Source organism: Branchiostoma lanceolatum, chromosome 11, assembly GCF_035083965.1.
Source record: "Branchiostoma lanceolatum isolate klBraLanc5 chromosome 11, klBraLanc5.hap2, whole genome shotgun sequence".
NCBI classification, from domain to species: Eukaryota; Metazoa; Chordata; class Leptocardii; order Amphioxiformes; family Branchiostomatidae; genus Branchiostoma; species Branchiostoma lanceolatum.
In genome coordinates, this window is record NC_089732.1 from 12208092 (window position 1) to 12227981 (window position 19890).

General features: G+C 41.3%; 2 protein-coding genes and 1 long non-coding RNA gene across 3 annotated transcripts; all 3 read right to left on the reverse strand.

Moving 5' to 3' along the window:
* Positions 1–296: 296 nt before the first annotated feature.
* Positions 297–1706, reverse strand: LOC136445466 (uncharacterized). The gene is made up of 3 exons (XR_010757413.1): positions 1599–1706; positions 1016–1208; positions 297–500 (listed from the first exon to the last, which is right to left on the reverse strand). It is a non-coding gene; the product is annotated as an uncharacterized lncRNA (long non-coding RNA).
* Positions 1707–2135: 429 nt separating this feature from the next.
* Positions 2136–4352, reverse strand: LOC136444256 (salivary glue protein Sgs-3-like). Its single transcript, XM_066441771.1, has 2 exons — positions 3912–4352; positions 2136–3002 (listed from the first exon to the last, which is right to left on the reverse strand). The coding sequence occupies exons 1-2, from the start codon at positions 4329–4331 to the stop codon at positions 2136–2138; spliced, it is 1287 nt and encodes a 428-aa protein (XP_066297868.1). The 5' UTR covers positions 4332–4352.
* A 1930-nt stretch (positions 4353–6282) lies between these two features.
* On the reverse strand, positions 6283–11769 carry LOC136444257 (mucin-2-like). Its single transcript, XM_066441772.1, has 2 exons — positions 9030–11769; positions 6283–6900 (listed from the first exon to the last, which is right to left on the reverse strand). The coding sequence occupies exons 1-2, from the start codon at positions 11679–11681 to the stop codon at positions 6283–6285; spliced, it is 3270 nt and encodes a 1089-aa protein (XP_066297869.1). The 5' UTR covers positions 11682–11769.
* Between the last annotated feature and the right edge of the window lie 8121 nt (positions 11770–19890).

Consider the following 19890-nt stretch of genomic DNA (forward strand, 5'->3'; position numbering starts at 1 on the left):
ATTATTGTAGTGTGTTTTTTGGTGGTGTGTGAGGTTCTTGAGATAATTTTAAAGTAACGTTAGAGGGTATGATAGAGATGCATAACTCGAAGAAGAAGAATTCATTCAACGAACTTACTTTAAAACAGCCAGGTGATGACAATCTTCGGAAAATAAGGTAAGTGTGATATATATCAATATTTACCCTTACTCTATTTCTATTCTTGACTTTACTTCTAGAACTTAAAAACAGGCAACTTTTTAAGGCTTTAAATATGATACGTGTTCTTTAACAGACTAAAAACGAGCATTTTTTTTACCTTCTGTTGTTGGATGCATTGTTGCAGGAGCAGTCGTGATCTCCGAATCTGTGCTTTCAATTGCAGTCATTAGGCGTGTAGTGTCACTGGATTTAGAGGACGTTGGTACTTTGGCCGTAGTTCCTTCTATGGTCGTCACTGTACTGGTTTGGCTTGTTATATCTTCGACGGAAGTAGTTTGCTCCGGTGCCATCGGTAATACTGTTGAGAAAGTAGAGGTTGAGGAGGTACTGTATGAATGTATTTTTGCCCTTTTTCGGTGTTGCAGGTATTACTAGATACTACACGTTATCTTTTAATGTCAAATTTTGACTTCAACATGTGATGAGGCAAGGCGAGAGACTTTTTGTCACGTCTTCTGTTTATATATATGAATCCACTTGTGAAATGGAGCGTCGATGCAAATGATGCAAACGAATAGATAATAAAGTCAAGCATACTAAGTATATCATCTTATTTTTACGTTTGGATCTCAAAGTAGGATTTATACAAAGTGCATATAAATCATTGAGAATCACAGATTATGAGCAGTCAAGTCAAACATAATCGCACTATTTATCTCACAAAATACGCGTGTATGAGTTTAAAAATGCACATCTATAGCAGACGAGTGCTCACAACATGATCTGCGAATTTTCTATAGTAAAATGTAAGCGTTAAGTTTGGGCGCTTTTGAAGTTAGCTTTTTCTGTATAATAGGAACAATTATAACTCACCTGTTGTGTTCATCACTTCTATGTTAACCTCGATGGACTGAACAAATGCCTCCTCTAAGACCTCATCTGTGATATTAGCGGCTGAGTCAGCCGTGATGGCGGTCTCCACGATGAGACTGCCTCTTGTAAAAGACGTTACAATCACGGAGTAGATGTTGTCTGCGACAGAACTTTTTGAGAAGGCTTCCATGATCTGCGGTTTACAAAGGAAAGAATACCTACTATGAATAGCTATCTTACTATTTCAAACATGTCACATAAATGTGATGCATAAATTTGAAATGTCAGGAAATTCGAGGTTAATTGTAAGCCACAGAAAGAAGATCAACAGTGAAGAACAGTATAAAATTTGACTATTATAATCCACACTGCAAAACGACGGGAAGAAGCTGGGATTACATTCACTGGGGGAAATGGCAGTAGCGGCACAAGACCGAAACCTTTGGAGGAGGAGTATCCGAAGCCGCAGGTTGACCTATGCAACAAAGTTGCGGGAGGATCTAAGGTCTAAGGTAAGGTAATCCAAATGCTAACTCTATAACCAATTGATATCATAATATATTGTTGCAAAAGCCAGACTAACCAGTGCTGTCATATTTTCTTTGGTAGCTTCAAAGTCTGCAGATCTGCAGTCAGCCAGGGAATCTCGGTAGACCAGGTCGGTGAATCTGGTGCGCTGTACAAAGCCGCTGGAAACTGAAAGGGATTTAAAAATATTAAGCTCGCTGCACAGCTAATCTAGATATACCAATGGTCGTGACAGAAAAGACAGACGCTATTTACAGTATCTAAAGGTTCACTGTACCGGACAAAATCATGATCTCTTTTTGACAAGTGCAATTTACCATTTCCAATAGCTTTCATGCACGTATGTCGGGTAACCGATAACAGCCGGGATTCGAACTTCCAATCTCTTGGTTCAGAGGCAGGGTTGCTAAACCCTGGACGTTGATCAATTGACAATTCATTTTCATAAATATAGACTTAGCCAAATATATCTTTCAACTCCACAATAAAAAACAAAACATTTAAATTCTACAGTCTCCGTTGTAGGTAATCAATCAACACCAATGTGTACTTTGAGACTTTGAATACTACTTTTTTGGTAACAAAGATTATGTTAAATAAAATCAGATTCACTCTCACCGAGCGTGCATGTCGTTCCGTCTCCTTCGAATCCTTGTTTACATTGACAAGTTCCGTCTGACAGCATTTCTGCATATTTGTCACAGCCTCCATTACAACCTTCCAACTGAGTGGTCGTCCCAGTTGTTCTTACAGTTGTAAATGAAAACGGCTCTGTTGTAACTTGCTGGTTGCTCAGTGTTGGTCTTGTTGTTGTAAGGGCTGATGTTATTTTCCCTGCCGTTGTCGACTGCACTGTGGTGCCTTTAAAATCAGTCGTAGCTGTCCTTGGATACATAGAGGACGTTGCCTGTGTCGCCAAGACTGATGCTGTACTTGCTGTAGTTGATGATGGGGTTGTAATCTCAACGTCACTCGTGTACTGTGGTGTTGTAGTCAGAGGCGTGCTTTTCACATCTGTTGTTGTTGCTGGTGTTGTAGTCGGCATTGTACTTGCCGGAAGTGTGGTCGGTTCTCTATTAGTCACTTCCGTCGTCTCCTCGTCCGTGGTTAAATGTAAGGCTGTAGTCGTTGCTTCCCAATTGAGGTGTTCTGTCGATGCAGGGCGTGTTGTTTCCTTTGTGGTCTCCGATTCTGTGCTTTGCATTGTAGTCTTTGTGTGAGAAGTTTCACTAATTTTGGAAAAGGGCGTTGGTGGCAAAGTTGTACTTCCTTCGATGGTCGTTGCTGTGCTTGGTTGGTTTGTTGTTGTTGTTGAAGTCGTTGTTGTCGCCAGCTGTGTAGGTTTGACTGCAGTTGTATGGTCTTCACCCGTTGATGGGATTATTGTAGAAGTAGATGAAGTCACGGTTTCGGCAGCAGTAGATGGTGTCTGCGTTGAGAACACAATACTAGAAGTATCCTATTGAGACAAGCCAACAAATGTAAATAACTTAAGAGATTTTACATAAAAAGGTAGACTTTGTAGATAAAGATGCATGATGAAAGAACAAATGAAATCCCATCACCCTGAATCGGCCACATTACGTATTCAGGTATAACCCATTTAAAAAGAAGTGCAAACCATGCAGCTTAACATTGTGCCAGTTATTTAGTCATGTTATTGGTTATCATGTAGACATACACACACACACGCACGCACGCACACACACACACACACACACACACACAAACACACACACACACACACACACACACACACACACACACACACATAACCAGAAGACCGTAACCTTGATACATTGGGAAAGGCACTTTGCACCTAATTTCTCACTCAACTAAGGTGAAAATGTGTACACAGCTTCGTAAGTCATGATCCACTCACACCTACTCCTACTCTGGATTAACCTCAGTCAAGTGAGAAAATAGATTCCAAATGCTTTCGAAAGACCACAACACAGCCGGGTGCTAGATTCAAACCAACTTGTCTAGTCTAAGTCAACAACACAACACCACAAAACTACCTTCCCACCATTTCGTGTTTCTTGAGCAACTTCTAGACATGGATGGGACATGTGCGGAGAAAGGACCCCAAATGACATAACAAGAACAGCACTATGCTAGACCCCAGTAGGGAAAATATAAACAAGGACGAACTAAGATCACATTGCGGAGAACGGTGAAAAAATAGCTGGAAAGTTTCAACAACGCATTAGACAGAGAGCAGCCCGAGAAGCATAAGGGGCAAAAATAAGTAAGCACATCTCGAGCATGTTAGATATTCCACAACATAAATGGTAAGGGGTTCCGATGTGAGTTGATCAATACCTTACAGTCCAGTACATGTGATATGCAGATTGTGTGTACTTACGGTGATTTTCTTATCTGGTGTTGTTTGGTCTGTAATCGGTGTCAAATGTTCCGTTGTTGTTTCTAGACCAATAGTATTTGTGTTTGTGTTTGTTGCAGCCTTTGTTGAAAACCGTGTTGATACATGTTCCGTCGTTGTTTCTGGGCCGCTAGTATGTGTGTTTGCTGCAGCCTTTGAGGTAAACATTCTAGTTGCTGTTTCGGTTGTTGGCACCTCAGTAGATATCTGGTATGTTGTCAAATGCTCCGTCGTTACTTTTGGACCAGCAGTATCTATATCTGTTGTGATCTTTGTGGGAAGCATTGTTGATACATTTTCCGTTGTTGGCTCCTTACTAGAGGTCTGGTAAGTTGTCAAATCTTCCGTCGTTGTTTCTAGGACGGTAGTATGCATGTTTGTTGTGATCTTTGTGGGAAGCATTGTTGATACATGTGCCGTTGTTGGCTCCTCTGTAGAGGTTTGGTAAATTGTTAAAGCTTCCGTCGTTATTTCTGGACCACTAGTTTGTGTGTTTGTTGCAGCCTTTGTGGTAAACGTTGCTGATACATGTTCCGTTGTTGGCGTCTCAGTAGAGATCTGGTATGTTGTCAAATGTTCCGTCGTTAATTTTGGACCACTAGTATGTATGTTTGTTGCAGGCTTTGTGGGAAACATCGTTGATATATGTTCCGTTCCTAGCTTCTCAGTAGAGGTCTGGTAGGTTGTCAAAACTTCCGTCGCTGTTTCCAGACCACTAGTATGCATGTTTGTTGCAGCCCTTGTGGGAATCATTGTTGATACATGTTCCGTTGTCGGTTCCTCTGTAGAGGTCTGGTCATTTGTCAAATGCTCCGTCGTTGTTTCTGGGCCACTAGTATGAATGTTTGTTGCAGCCATTGTCGAAAACATTGTTGCTACATGTTCTGTTGTTGGCTTCTCAGTAGAGGGCTGGTAAGTTGTTAAAGCTTCCGTTGTTATTTCTTGGCCACTAGTATGTATGTTTGTTGCAGCCTTTGTCGGAAACATTGTTGATACATGTTCCGTTGTTGGCTCCTCTGTGGAGGTCTGGTAAGTTGTCAAATGTCCCGTCGTTGTTTCTGGGACTGTAGGATGCATGTTTGATGTGATCTTTGTGGAAAATCGTGTTGATACATGTTCCGTTGTTAGCTCCTCAGTAGAAGTCTGGTAAGTCGTTGAAACTTCCGTTATTGCTTCCGTGCTACTAGTATGTGTGGTTGTTGCAGCCTTTGTGGGGAACATTGTTGATACATGTTCAGTTGTTGGCATTTCAGTATAGGTCTGGTAGGTTGTCAAAACTTCCGTCGTTGTTTCTGGACCACTAGTATGTATGACTGTTGCAGCATTTGTCGGAAACATTGTTGATACGTGTTCCGTTGCTGGTTCCTCAGTAGAGGTCCGGTATGTTGTCAAAAGCTCCGTCGTTATTTCCGGGCTACTAGTATGTGTATTTGTTGCAGCCTTTGTCGGAAACATTGTTGATACATGTTCCGTTGTTGGCTCCTCAGTAGATGTATGGTAAGTTGTCAAATGTCCCGTCGTTGTTTCTGGGACTGTAGGATGCATGTTTGTTGTGATCTTTGTGGAAAATCCTGTTGACGCCGGTTCCGTTGTTGGCTCCTCGGTAGAGGTCTGGTAAGTTGTTGAAAGTTCCGTTGTTGTTTGCGAACCAGTAGTGCGTATGTTTGTTGTAGCCTTTTTGGGAAGAGTTGTTGAGACAACTTCCGTTGTTGGTTCCTCAGTGGAAGTTTGGGAAGTTGTCAAATGTTCTGTCGTTGTGTCTGGGTCTGTACTATGTACGTTTGTTGCAAACTTTGTGGGAAACACTGTCGATACTGGCTCCGTTGTTGCTTCTTCAATTGAGGTCTTGTATGTTGTCAAATCATCTATTGTTGTCTCCAGGACAACTGTGGCTGGTTTTGTGACGGCTGTTGATGATTTTATTGTCGAAGATGATTCCGTTGTCGCTGCATTTGGTGGCTCCACCGTCTGTAGCATTGTAGTTTGTGCTTTTGTTGTTGACAGAGTGGTGGTTGTGTCAAACAATGTAGAGGTGCTGGACTTTGATGAAGTCGACAAATCTGGAAGGATAGTACTCTGCATAGGAGCACTGAAAAGCTGTGTTGTATGCGCTGTTGACATTGCATCGGCGGCGGTAGTGGACGCATCGTTTGTAGGGTGAACGGTACTTGGTGGCAGAGTCGTTAGTAAGTTTGTGCTTGTGTAGGGGGTCGACCTTGATATGCCCTGTATTGTTTTGTGGCTTGTGGCCAGTTCATTTGTCGTAGCCTCGGAGAAAACACCGGTAGACACCGGTTTAGTAGTTTCCGGTTGGCTTGATGTCTGATCAGTTGTCAAATAGTTCTTCGTTGTTTCAGGTGAAGTTGTTGATATAGTTGTAATGACAGTCGGCGATAAGGTAGTTGGTGTTTTTGTTGTGAATAATGTGGAAGCTGGATGTAGTTTCGATGTGATGTGAGTTGAGGAGGGAACAGTCGTGGTGTCTTTGGTGCTTGCAGAGTGAGATGTGGAAGGGGATTCTGTTTTGATTATTGTTGTTGACTCCATCGTCGGCGATACAGTAGTTGGAGTTTTTGTTGTGAATGATGTAGAAACTGGTGGCAGTTTCGATGTGATGTGAGTTGAGGAAGGAACAGTCGTGGTGTCTTTGGTGCTTGTAGAGTGGGGTGTGGAAGGGGATTCCGTTTTGATTATTGTTGTTGGCTCCATCGTCGGCGATAAAGTAGTTGGAGTTTTTGTTCTGAATAATGTAGAAACTGGTGGCAGTTTCGATGTGATATGAGTTGATGAAGGAACAGTCGTGGTGTCTTTGGTGCTTGTAGAGTGAGATGTGGAAGGGGATTCTGTTTTGATTATTGTTGTTGGCTCCATCGTCGGCGAGAAAGTAGTTGGAGTTTTTGTTGTGAATAATGTAGAAGCTGGTGGCAGTTTCGATGTGATGTGAGTTGAGGAAGGAACAGTCGTGGTGTCTCTAGTGCTTGCAGAGTGAGATGTTGAAGGGGATTCTGTTTTGATTATTGTTGTTGGCTCCATCGTCGGCGATACAGTAGTTGGAGTTTTTGTTGTGAATAATGTGGAAACTGGTGGTAGTTTCGATGTTATATGAGTTGAGGAGGGAACAGTTGTGGTGTCTTTGGTGCTTGTAGATATGGAAGTAGCGACAGTGGCGGTGCTGGAGGTTTTTAGGGTAGAGTCAAGAGTACTTGGCTGATAAGATGTTTCCGACAATGTTGTTGTGTCAAAGGAAGAAGTCTGTATGGATGGTGATCCTTCTGTACTGGTCTGTTCGAGAAGTGTGGTGCTTTCAAGAGCAGATGTCAGTGTGCTTTGCTCTGTTGTTACTTGCATTGTAGGAAATTTGGTTTCCTGCGTACTTGACTGATGAGTCGTTTCAAGCAGCGTGGACCTGACTGTCGATGGATCTTTCGTGCTGGTTTGCACCGTAGAATCATCACGGACCGTGGTCCTTCCAAGGGTAGATGCCAACGTGCTTTGCTCCGTTGTTACCAGCTTTGTAGAAAACCTGGTTTCTTGCGTACTTGACTGATGGGTCGTTTCCAACAGTGCGGTGGTGTCAATGGTGGACCTGATTGTTGACTGTTCTTCTGTGCTTGTTTGCACCGTTGTTTCATCAGAGGCCATTGTCTCATAGAGAGTAGATGCCAGTGTGCTTTGCTCAGATATTGTAGAAAACCAGCTTCCTTCCGTGTTTAACTGGTGCGTCGCTTCCGACATTTTGGTTGTATCAATGGTTGATCTGATTGTCGACGGTTCTTCTGCTGTGCTTGTGTGCACTGCTGTCTGATCAGTGACTGTAGTCTCTCCTTGGAAAGATGTCCTTTGTTCTGTTCCTACTCCAATTGTAGAAAACCAGTTTTCTCGTGTGTTTGATTGATGAGTCGTTTCAAACATTGTGGTTTTGTCGAGGGTAGACCTCGCGGTTGACGGTTCTTCTGTGCTGGTTTGCACCGTCGTATAATCAGAGAATGTGTTCTCTTCAACAGTAGATGATGGCGTGCTTTGCTCTATGGTTACTGGCATTGTAGGAAACCTGGTTTCTTGCGTACTTGACTGATGAGTCGTTTCCAATTGTGTGGTTGTATCAGGGGTGGATCTGACCGTCGACGGTTCTTCTGTGCTGGTTTGCATCGTTGTCTTATCAGGGACTGTTGTATCTTCCAAAGTAGATGTCAGTGTGTTTTTCTCTGTTGTTATTGCCATTGTAGAAAACCCGGTTTCTTCTGTATTTGATTGATGAGTCGTATCGGATAGTGTAGTTGTGGCAAGGGTTGACCTGATGGTTGACGGTTTTTCTGTGCTTGTGCGCATCGTTGTCGGATCCGTGACTGTAGTCTCTCCTTGGGAAGATGTCAAAATATTTTGTTCTGTTGTTACTGACATTGTAGAAAGCCTGGTTTCTTGCGTATTTGACGGATGAGTCGTTTCCAATAGTGTGGTTGTATCAGTGGTGGATCTGATTGTCGACGGTTCTTTGGTGCTAGTTTGCATTGCTGTCTCATCGGAGACTGTCGTGTCTTCAAGAGTAGATGTTGACGGGCTTTCCTCTGTTGACACTTGCATTGTGGAAAACGTTCTTCCTTGCGTACTTGACTGAGGAGTTGTTTTCAGCAGTGCGGTGGTGTCATGTGTAGACTTGATTGTCAGCGCTTCTTCTGTGCTTGTGTGCACAGTTGACTGGTCAGGGACTGTTGTCTCTTCAAGAGTAGATGTCAGCGTGCTTTGCTCTGTTGTTACTTGCATTGTTGGAAACCTGGTTTCTTGCGTACTTAATCGATGGGTCGTTTCCAACATTGAGGTGGTGCCAAGGGTTGGTCTAATTGTCGATGGTTCACCTGTGCTGCTTTGCATATCAGACACTGTGGTGTCCTTAGGAGTAGACGTGCTTTGGTCCGTTGTTTCATGCATTGTAGAAAATCTGGTTTCTTGTGTACTTGGCTGATGTGTCGTTTCTAACATTATAGTGGAATCATGGGTAGATCTAATTGTCGACGGCTCTTTTGTGCTTGTATGAACCGTTGTCTGATCGATGACTGTAGTCTCTCCTTGGGAAGATGCCATCGTACTGTGTTCTGTTCTTACTCCCATTGTAGAAAACCTGGCTTCTTGCGTGCTTGGCTGATAAGAGGTTTCCAACAGTGTAGTTGTGTCAAAAGTGGATCTGATTGTCGACGGTTCTTCCGTGCTGGTCTGCAACGTTGTCTCGTCAAAGAATGTAGATGCCAGAGTATCTTGCTCTGTGGTTACCTGCATTGTAGGAAACCTGGTTTCTTGCGTGTTTTGCTGGTGAGTCATTTCCAAACGTGTGGTCGTGTCAACGTTGGACCTGATTGTCGATGGTTCTTCTGTACTGGTTTCCACCGTTGTGTCATCAGGTACGGTGGTCTCTTTCATAGTAGATGTCAATGTAATTTTCTCTGTTGCTTCCAGCATTGTAGAAACCGTCCTTCCTTGCGTACTTGATTGATGAGTCGTTTCCGGCATTGCGGTGGTGGCTATGCTGGACCTGATTGATGACGGTTCTTCTGTGTTCGTGTGTACCGTTGTCTGATCAGTGACTGTTGTCTCTTCAAGAGTAGATACCATCGTGCTTTGTTCCGTTGCTACCTGCATTGTAGAAAACGTTCTTCCTTGCGTACTTGGCTGATGAGTCGTTTCCAACAATGTGGTGGTGTCAAGTGTGGACCTGATTGTCGACGGTTCTTCTGTGCTGGTGTACACCGTTGTCTGATCAGGAACTGTTGTCTCCTTAAGAATAGATGACAACGTGCTTTGGTCCGTTGTTACCTGCATTGTAGAAAACCCGGTTTCTTGCGTACTTGGCCGAAGAGTCGTTTTTGACATTGTGGTGGTGTCAAAAGTGGACCTGATTGTCAACGGTTCTTTTGTGCTGGTCAGTACGGTTTTCTCATCAATGACTGTGGCCTCTTCAACAGTAGATGCCAGCGAACCTCGTTCTGTGGTTACCTGAATTGTAGGAAACCTAGTTTCTTGCGTACTTGACTGGTGAGTCGTTTCTAACAGTGTGGTTGTGTCAAGGTTTGACCTGATTGTCGACGGTTCTTTTGTGCTGGTGTGCACCGTTGTATCTTCAGGGAATGTGGTCTCTTTAAGAGTAGACGTCAATGTGATTTTCTCTGTTGCTCTTGGCATTGTAGAAATCCTGGTTTGAGTCGTACTTGACTGATGGGTCGTATCCAACAGTGTGGTGGTGTCATATGTGAACCCGGTTGTCGACGGTTCTTCTGTACTGGTGTGCACTGTTGTTTGATCGGTGCCTGTAGACTCTTCTTGGGAATATGTCAACGTACTTTGTTCTGTTCTTACTCCCATTGTAGAAAACCTGTTATCCTGCGTATTTGACTGATGAGTCGTTTCCATCAGTGTGCTGATGTCAGAGGTGGAACTGATTGTCGAGGGTTCTTCCGTGCTAATCTGTACCGTTGACTCATCACGGACTGTGGCCTTTTCAGCAGTAGATGCCAGAGTGCTTTGTTCTGTAGTTACTTGCATTGTAGGAAACCTGGTTCCTTGCGTACTTGACTGATGAGTTGTTTCTAGCAGTGTGGTTGTTTCAAGGGTGGAACTGATAGTAGACGGTTCATATGTGCTTGTTTGCATCGTTGTCTGATCAGAGACTGTATTCTCTTCAACAGTAGATACTGTCGTACTTTGCTCCGGTGTTACCTGCATTGTAGGAAACTTGGTTTCTTGCGTACTTGACTGATGAGTTGTTTCTAACAGTGTTGTTGTGTCGAGGTTTGACCTGAGTGTCGACGGTTCTTCTGTACTAGTTTGCATTGTTGTCTCATCAGTTACTGTTGACTCTTCAAAGATGGATGTCAGGGTGCTTTCCTCCTGTGTTACTTGCATAGTAGAAAACCTGGTTTCTTGCGTGCTTGACTGATGAGTCGTTTCCAACGGTGTTGTGGTGTCAAGGGTGGACCCGATTGTCGTTGTTTCTGGCGCAGTTGTTGATGGAATAGTGACAACAGCTGACGTTTGGGGTGTTGTATGTAGTTCTGTTGTTTGCTCCAACGTTTGCAGTATTGTGGCTACTTTTGTAGGAGATTGAGTGGCGGTTGTTTCATGAGAAGAAACAGTGGTCGTTTGTGTAGAGGATGACAAATCAGGTCGATTGCTGCTGTGCAGACTTGAGCTCAATGATTTTGTGGTGTCAACAGTTGATGATGGTGTCTTTGAAGTGTCTTCATAGGTAAGAGTTGTTTGCTCTGTTGTAGAAGCTGAGGCAGATGTGGGAAATGGAACTGTTGTGTGCATGGTCGTTTGTGTCGTGGCTTGTGAGGTTAAAGCTGAAGAAGCAGTTCTTTCGTTGGTGGGATTAAACATGGTGGGCCCTTCCGTGGTTACTTCAGTAGAGGAGGTAAGATCTTTACCAGTTGTTATGGCTGTTGTTAAAGGTATTGACGCTGACGATTGATATTGTGCATGCGTGTTAGACATGTCCGACGTTTGTGAAGTTGGGTATGAAATTGTATTTTCTTTAGCTGCAGTGATTGTTGCCTGTGCAGTTTGACTTGAAGAGGTCTCAGATGTTGTCTCTCTAGTTGTCTCCTCAACTAGTGTGGTTGGGACGTTTGTGGTGTCTGATGGTGTCGTTGTTTCTGATAAACTAGCTGTAGATATCTGTGAAGAGGAGGATGATTGATTGTTTTCTACCATACTATAAAGAATACTACATGCAAATAGGAGATGAGTTAGCTGGCCATACATAGAGTGCAGTTTGCATCCTAGGGAGGGGGGGATGTTACCCTCGCCGCTGTTTCACCAACTGGCCAATACTTCACATTATTTCTAACGGATTCTACTATTAATAACCCCTTATAGAGGCCTGACGAAGGCTAGACAATTGAAGAAGAGTCTATGTTGCCCAACAACAATCAATTGTCTTCCATCAGGACATTGTGGACTAAATTGCCTCCAAACATCCTCTACCATCATCAATAAACAAATGTAAATGTGCAAAATATGAATGTATTTGCATATGACTAATGGGAAATACCGCAATACCTCGGTGGTGATTGATTGGAGTATGTAAACGTCAACATGGTTAGATACTAACCATTCAAGTTAGGATTTACTTACTCTTCTTACCTGACGTCTACCGATGAGCAACATATTGCAGCTTTCAAGTGAAACCCCAGATTGGATCATTTAATATTAAATGTACATGTTATACTATCATCGTACAGCCAGCAAATGTTAGTGTAGATACCTCAGATTTTATATCATAGTCATGGCAAATCCAAGACCGTGGAAAAGTTGCAGTATATCAAGTCGTTATTGTAAGTTATACACTGTTGGCGGTAAAAGAAACACGGTAACCATACCTCTTTTGTGGTTTTTGTGCTGGCACTTGTTGAGGCTTCTCTGGTAGGCCCAAGCGTTGGTATCATAGTGGCACCATCAGTAGACTGTCGTGTCGTCTCAAAGTTGGTGGTAGTTTCTTCATCTGTAGTAGCTCCGGTAGTTGACGCCACAGTCTGCTCGAATATTGTAGGCATTCCTGGGGTTTCCATTGTTGTAGTTTCCGTTGTATCTCCTATATTTACAGCCGTGAGTCCCACAGAATATGTCTCAGTTTGTCTCTCTGACGTTATAACATCTTCTGTCGTGGATGAACTAGTTCTGTGGCCTGTATCTGTCACCACACCAGTACTTTGCGAACTGGTTGTCTCAAACGTCCTCTCTTCACCTTCAAACACTGTCGACATATCATTCGTCGTTTGCGACGATGTTTGTCCGATACTTTCTGTAGAAAATGATGACATTGTATGTTCTACAATATCAGAGGTAGTTAGTTCACTCTCTTTAACTACTGTAAGTTCACTAGTATGACTAGAAGGATATATTACATCCGTACTGCTTGGCAGACGGTCTTGTGTATCTGTTGTGTCTCTTGTTAATGATTCCGTCGATGCCTCCGTTGGCGACGACAGAGTTTCTATTCCTATTGTTGTAGGCACGATATCTGTGCTTTCTTCTTCTAATTCGTCGTTTCTTCTAAATCTGTGATGACTTTGTAACTCTTGTTTCATTGTCAGTTCTGTGTTGTGACTTTGTCCAGACTGACTGGTGCGACCTAAAATATTGAAGAAGGCAATAGATTCGATTATGATACAAAGAAAATTATTTCCAGCAATAGACATGACTTTCAAAGTATAGGTTAACATTCATGAATGTGCGAATTGGACAGTTATAGGGTTTCAGTTACTAGTATCTGATTATGTGCGAAGGGACCTGTTTGTGTTACAATAATCTTTTGACCGTCTAAAATGTAAAATGATTGAAATACAATTTGTTATTCCTCACTTACACAAAGATACAATACATTTTCGTAGTTTGGGACACAAATAAATGTAAGTACCATATATATGCGCGCACACACACATTCACACATTCATACATTCACACACACACACACACACACAAGCATGCACACACATACACAAACATACACAACCACCTCTTTGCATTAATGTTGTATATGTAACGTCAACAAATATGACTCATAAGAAGATTTGTACAAAGACGACATACCAACATTGCATCTGAATTGCAAATGATGACAATTACTCCATGTTCCCAAAACGTTCGAAAGCAACTCTCGTATTCAAGTATTCAAGATTTTATTCGTGTGTTTGTGAATAGCTGCAAGGTACAACTAATTTTTTTCATTGAAATGGACTTAATGAATATTTCTTTGGCAGGCGCAGATTTTCCAGTGAGTCTAAAATTTGTCGATCCTTACACAGTTTGTTACGAGTGAACTAATTGGACGGGGACTTTCTAAGGTGACGTCATAATAGGGGATAATTGTCTGTTTAAATGTCAAAAAGCTAATCATACCCAATCATCGGCAGTAGTCTAATTGACAGATAGTCGTCACAAAGTGCCAGTTGCTCCCCGTGGCATGCTCTTACCAGAGCATACAATGAGCATGCAATCTTAACACAAAAAGGTGAGAAACTTGATTTCAGTAGGTTAAATATCCTTTATCAATTCACTAATTGCATTGAATTATGCATTATTAGAAACGCTTTTTTGCTGCCCTTTCCGGTAATAGTCATGGATTAATGACCAGAGTAAGTAAGTGTGTGAAACATAAGTATAAGCTCCAACATTAACCACGATCATATGTCCGTTGCTTCTTAGAGACTAGTGTTATGTGTGACATCATTGAAAACTGTTTTTCGCAGTCTCATAAGATTGTACAGCCCCCCTCTCCCCCCCTCTCACTGGACACGCGGCACGCTGGTGGCGTCGATGCGGCCGACTGAATAGAAAAAGTACTCAACAAATGTCATCGACAAAAAAACGAATCTTTGTAAGCTTTGTGTGTTTTGTTATCTTTCTGATCATACTTGTACGTTTTGAATAATATTCCCATTATAAATTAAAGTCAATGGTAACAAAAATCTAGTTTAGGACGCAGCGACGCCGCCAGCGTGCCTCTGGTCCAGTGACAGGGGGGCTTAGCATAATCACGCGTTAAATTTGTGCAAGGAGCTTGCTAGTTTTCTGAAAGCAGTCCCTACTTTACAACGTGCCCTATGAAACCATTCAACTTTTTCAAAACCTTAAGCCATGAAAAGCTGACTCAGAACAAAGCTACAGAGAGAATACATGTAATAGTCCTGAAAACATGTCGTTGAGTTGTTGGATCAGTTTCGTCACTAGACCGCGGTATTTATATGTATCAACAGACACCTGTTCACACAGTGCATCATCAGTGTCGCGGCAGGGGGCATGTAAAACTAATCATGGCCCAGTTAACTTGTTGTTCCAGATCGTGGAATGATTATTACAAAACGGCTGTTTGAAGTTTGAAAATATTTGTCCTGTATGTTAATGCTTTCTGTTTTGCGTGTTTATTGAGGCATGTGTTTGAAAAGATTCTGCAGATATTGCAAAATGTAGTGCACGTTTCATAGACTAAATTTTCCGTAAGTCGTCTGACGTCACTGCATGAAGGCACTGTATCTTATACTTAATCTTACGGCATCAAAGCAGCCATCTTGGGGAGGGGGGTGATAGTTGACTTTCGACGACTACATTTATGATCTTCTAAAGCATTTTCACATTTTCTATAAAGGTTGACTTCAGCAAATTATGGACATGTCAAAGTTTAACCATACTAATCCTAGAGAAAATTGCAAAGTTTGTACAATTTCTGGCAAGCAGTAATTTGGCACAGTCGAGTAAGATACCCGGTTTATAGATTACCATAAGACAATAACCTGAGTGGTGAGAAATATCACAGGCCGCTAAAATCACAGAAAAGAGTCTGAATTTGAAAGGACATAGACATTTGAGGTTTCTAAAGAAATAACCGTCATTTGTGTGGAGGATGGGGGTGAGGAATTTTGCTTGTTTCTGTTTCCTTGTAATTGTCCCCGCACCCTTCACTAATAACACACCAAACATAACGTCTGGTTTATATCCATGTTAACAGCTGGTGTATAATTCCAGAGGGTTAACAACCACTGACGTCTCTAGGGATAAAAAAAACACCAGTTTATTTTCACACGGCCCGTAGTTATCTCTAAAAGTCGTGCTTTAGATCCAGTATGTAAGCTCTTTAGGTAGGGAATTGCTCGTGCTTTGTGTTTAACGCTAGAGATAATCTTAGAATCCGTAACTTAATGCCTTCTTCTCACGCGCTGCCAGCAAATAATTGTCGTCCTTCAAACTAAAGTGGTTTTAGAAATAATAAAAAATCGGAATAGACCAATTATGAAAGAATGTATGTCAAGGATATGAAACAATGTCTCAAGGTGGCACTATAAAAACATTATTCTATGAAGAATTCCTTCGGACCACACTGAGTTGATTTTATGGATAGAGTCTTCCATACACAACAAAACTGATACGAGTGAGCGAAAAGAATGTGGGGAAATGTCTAAATATTGACTAATTGGGCATGGTATAATAAACAACATTCTTTGTTCTTGTTCTGTCAGGAGTTCCGTTGTTTCGTTTCAGACAATCCTGCAACAAATTAACTTCTACAATTGTTCTTATAGAATTTAGGTTGTCTTGTTTCAGAAGATATTGTAACAAACTAACTTAATATACAATTGTTCCTTCAGGGGTTGCGTTCTACTGCTGTTTTAGAAGAAGCTAAATTCTCTAACTAAGAAACTCACATTTGGCAGTTACCTGTATTTGTTTATTCAGAACACAAATAAGTATGTCGCTAGGATCGTGCCATGTTCCGTGAAGTCTCATGTAAACATTCATTTCCGTTCACTGATGAAAGATGTCGGGTGGGCATCTATAACGTCTGGTATCTCTCCTATTGCAATCCAGTTGAATGTGTAGATTGAATTAAAGTATCATATTGAACTAGACAGGCAACATTTGCACGAGCAAATACAACATGTATCGCCCATTTCCCTCCCCATGCAAAAAGCGGCTGTTCTAATGGAAAAAAAAAACTAACGTTTGTTGTATGCTGCAATGTGGGTATTTGAATAAAGAATTGAATTGAAGACCAGTCATAAATGGATCTCTCCCAAGTTGAAACCCTATGCATGGATGGGCTCTTCCAGGCACCCATATTCATACTGGACCATATTCAAAAAACACCTCTACCAAAAAAACAGGACTTTTTTGATAAGCAACCGAGCCCAAAATTGAATTTTCAAAAACTGAATGACTAATCTTATCAAAGGTAACTGCATTCGTTCTTTCGTGAGGACCCCTCTGACTATTGTCCCAAGCTTCTCATACAACCTTGCAAACGTAAATTCAGACATCTAGGTTAATACTACAGATCCTTGTATTCAGGACTCTTTGTTGTTCTTTTGACGGCGACTTAATGTACTTGCTTTGTGGCACGCCTACGCACCTGCCCAACCCAGCCCTACCCAACATTGATAGCATGCCAGTCGGGAATGGTACCGCTTAACTTCACAAAGTCTTTTGTGTTGCTACAATTTGGGAACGCGGCGAAATTACAAGTCGCAAATTTATTTACTTGTAGTTCTAAAAGCCCCCCTCCCCCTCACACACACACACAAACACACAAACATCTGAAGGGCCACTATATAAGACTAGGGTAAACTAGAATGGCAACATTTTCGGGAAAATGCAGGATATTCCCCTCCCATTACCTACACCTCAAATATGACATCCTTAGCATTGACTGTAAGGGTATGATGTAGTTTCTGCATAGATTATGCAAACAAGGTATGCATTAGCATAATTTATGGTCAGGTGTGTCAGATAGACCAACTTGCTTGGGATGTAGGGGTGAGGTGTGAAGATCTAGACCAACTAATGGCGGACCGTGATGCCTGGCATTAGCATAATTTATGGCCAGGTGTATTCACCTTTACCTACAAGTCAAATATGACATCCGTAGCTTTTACGGTAAGGAAAATTCAAGTTTATGCATAAATCATGCAAACGAGGCCCTCATTAGCATAATTTATGGCCAGGTTTTCTGACCTTTCCTAATGGTACCTACATCTCAGATATGACATCCATTTCTTTTACGGTAAGGAAAATATAAGTTTATGCATAAATTATGCAAATGATGTCCTCATTAGCATAATTCATGGCCAGGTGTGTTCACCTTTCCTAAAGGTACCTACATCTCAAATATGACGTCTGCAGCTTGACGGTAGGGGAAATACACGTTTACGCATTAATTATGCAAATGAGGTCTCCATTAACATAATTTATGTCCAGGTGCTTTCACCTGTCCTAAAGGTACCTACATGTAAAATATGACATCCGCAGCTTTTACGGTAAGGGAAATGCAAGTTTATGCATAAATTATACAAACGAGGTCTTCATTAGCATAATTTATTGCCAGGTGTGTTCACCTTTCCTAAAGGTACCTACATCTCAAATATGACATCTGCAGCTTTAACGGTGAGGGAAATACAAGTTTATGCATGAATTATGCAAATGATGTCCTCATTAGCATAATTCATGGCCAGGTGTGTTCACCTTTTCTAAAGGTACCTACATCTCAAATATGACATCTGCAGCTTTAACGGTGAGGGAAATACAAGTTTATGCATGAATTATGCAAATGATGTCCTCATTAGCATAATTCATGGCCAGGTGTGTTCACCTTTCCTAAAGGTACCTACATCTTAAAGATGACATCCGCAGCTTTCACGGAAAGGGAAATACAAGTTTATGCATAAATTATGCAAATGAGGTCCTCATTAGCATTATTCATGGCCAGGTGTGTTCACCTTTCCTAAAGGTACCAACATCTCAAATATGACATCTGCAGCTTTTACGGTAAGGGAAATACAAGTTTATGCATAAATTATGCAAATGAGGTCACCATTAGCATAATTTATGTCCAGGTGTGTTCACCTTTCCTAAAGGTACCTACATCTCAAAGATGACATCCGCAGCTTTTACGGTAAGGGAAATACCAGTTTATACATAGATTATGCAAATTAGGTCCTCATTAGCATAATTTATTGTCAGGTGTATTCACCTTTCCTATAGGTACCTACATCTCAAATATAACATCCGTAGCATGTATTGTAAGGTACATAGTCTATAACTTTCTGCAATACCATTAGTAGAGCTACCTCCGCACATCTACTTGGTTTTTGGCAGAAGAAGAAGAAGAAGAAGAAGAAGAAGAAGAAGAAAGAAGAAGAACAGGCAAGCAAAAACAGTATATCCCCCTTCCCACTGGAAGGGGAATATAAAAAAGAAAAATGCCGTACCATATTTTTAAATAGTGTCTACCGGTGGCCAGCTGTTCTTGTTAACAAACAGGAAAGTCTAGTTCGAGAGAGTGTGTCTCACTTAGCGAACCTTGTGTAGTTTGTTTTTACACAGTTCACACCACCAGGAATACGAAATATCGATGCGAATATGCTAAAAATGTGTTGTATATGTCATTCATATAAAAGTTTTGTTCTCGAGATTTTTTTAATTTTGGCGTACAAATCTTTAATACAAAGTGCATCTTTAAATTGGCGAAAATCGCGCTCGTCGATGTCATCCATAATACGAATTTAATGCGGCCCATGTACATACTATTATACATGTGCCTTCAGTTTCCATCTCAAAAAGACGTCGAATGTTGTCAGAAGTTTCAAAGCTTCTCCAAGCCAGTGATTTCACACAGAAAGATGCTATTATGTTCTATAGAGTGCTCTGAGCCTTTAGGTCACCATTTGCCGGAAGAATTGCATAAAAATACTCGGTATTATCGTGACTCGGTCATGCAAATAATGACATATGTTAAACAGTTTTCAGTTCACATGTTTTCTTATCCAACAGCCTAAATACTCGTTTGTTGACCTCCACCAAAAAGCTTGGGCATGTCATGACATCAAAGGCCTTCTTCTGCACAATCTTGTTCACTCACGCTGTAACTTCTATAATTATATAATTCCACCCTAAGACCTATATATTAAAGGAAAACGGTATATCGAGCATGCACTTCACAAGAATGTCTTGAACACCTGGATATCTAACGTATGCATACCTCAGTGACTACTTATGTTGTATTCATTTCGTAGATATAGATATCTATCTTTAACTTCATCTTTTTTTTCAAATGTCCAATATTTTGGTAATCTTATGTATGTAGTATATGCTCTGTATCTTCTAACTGCGCCACAATACAGACAAAACATTAAGAATATTGGGTTTATTTGTGTGTGTAGGAGAACACTTCTTTACTTATTTTTCTTCTATATGAATTCTAGTTTTAAACCTTTTCTGTATCCTGTGCGATAGCTGGCGAAACGTTGACTTGTGTAAAATCTTACCACTGGTTAACAAGTGATCTCGCTAATGATACTCTTAAAAGTAATGGAATCATTTTCTTGGCATCAAAGTTCTTGAAGTGAGACAATTTCTTTAGACTTAGATAAAAATGAGCAATTAAAATCTAAAGAATAGTCGTATAAAAAGACTATTTTCTTAA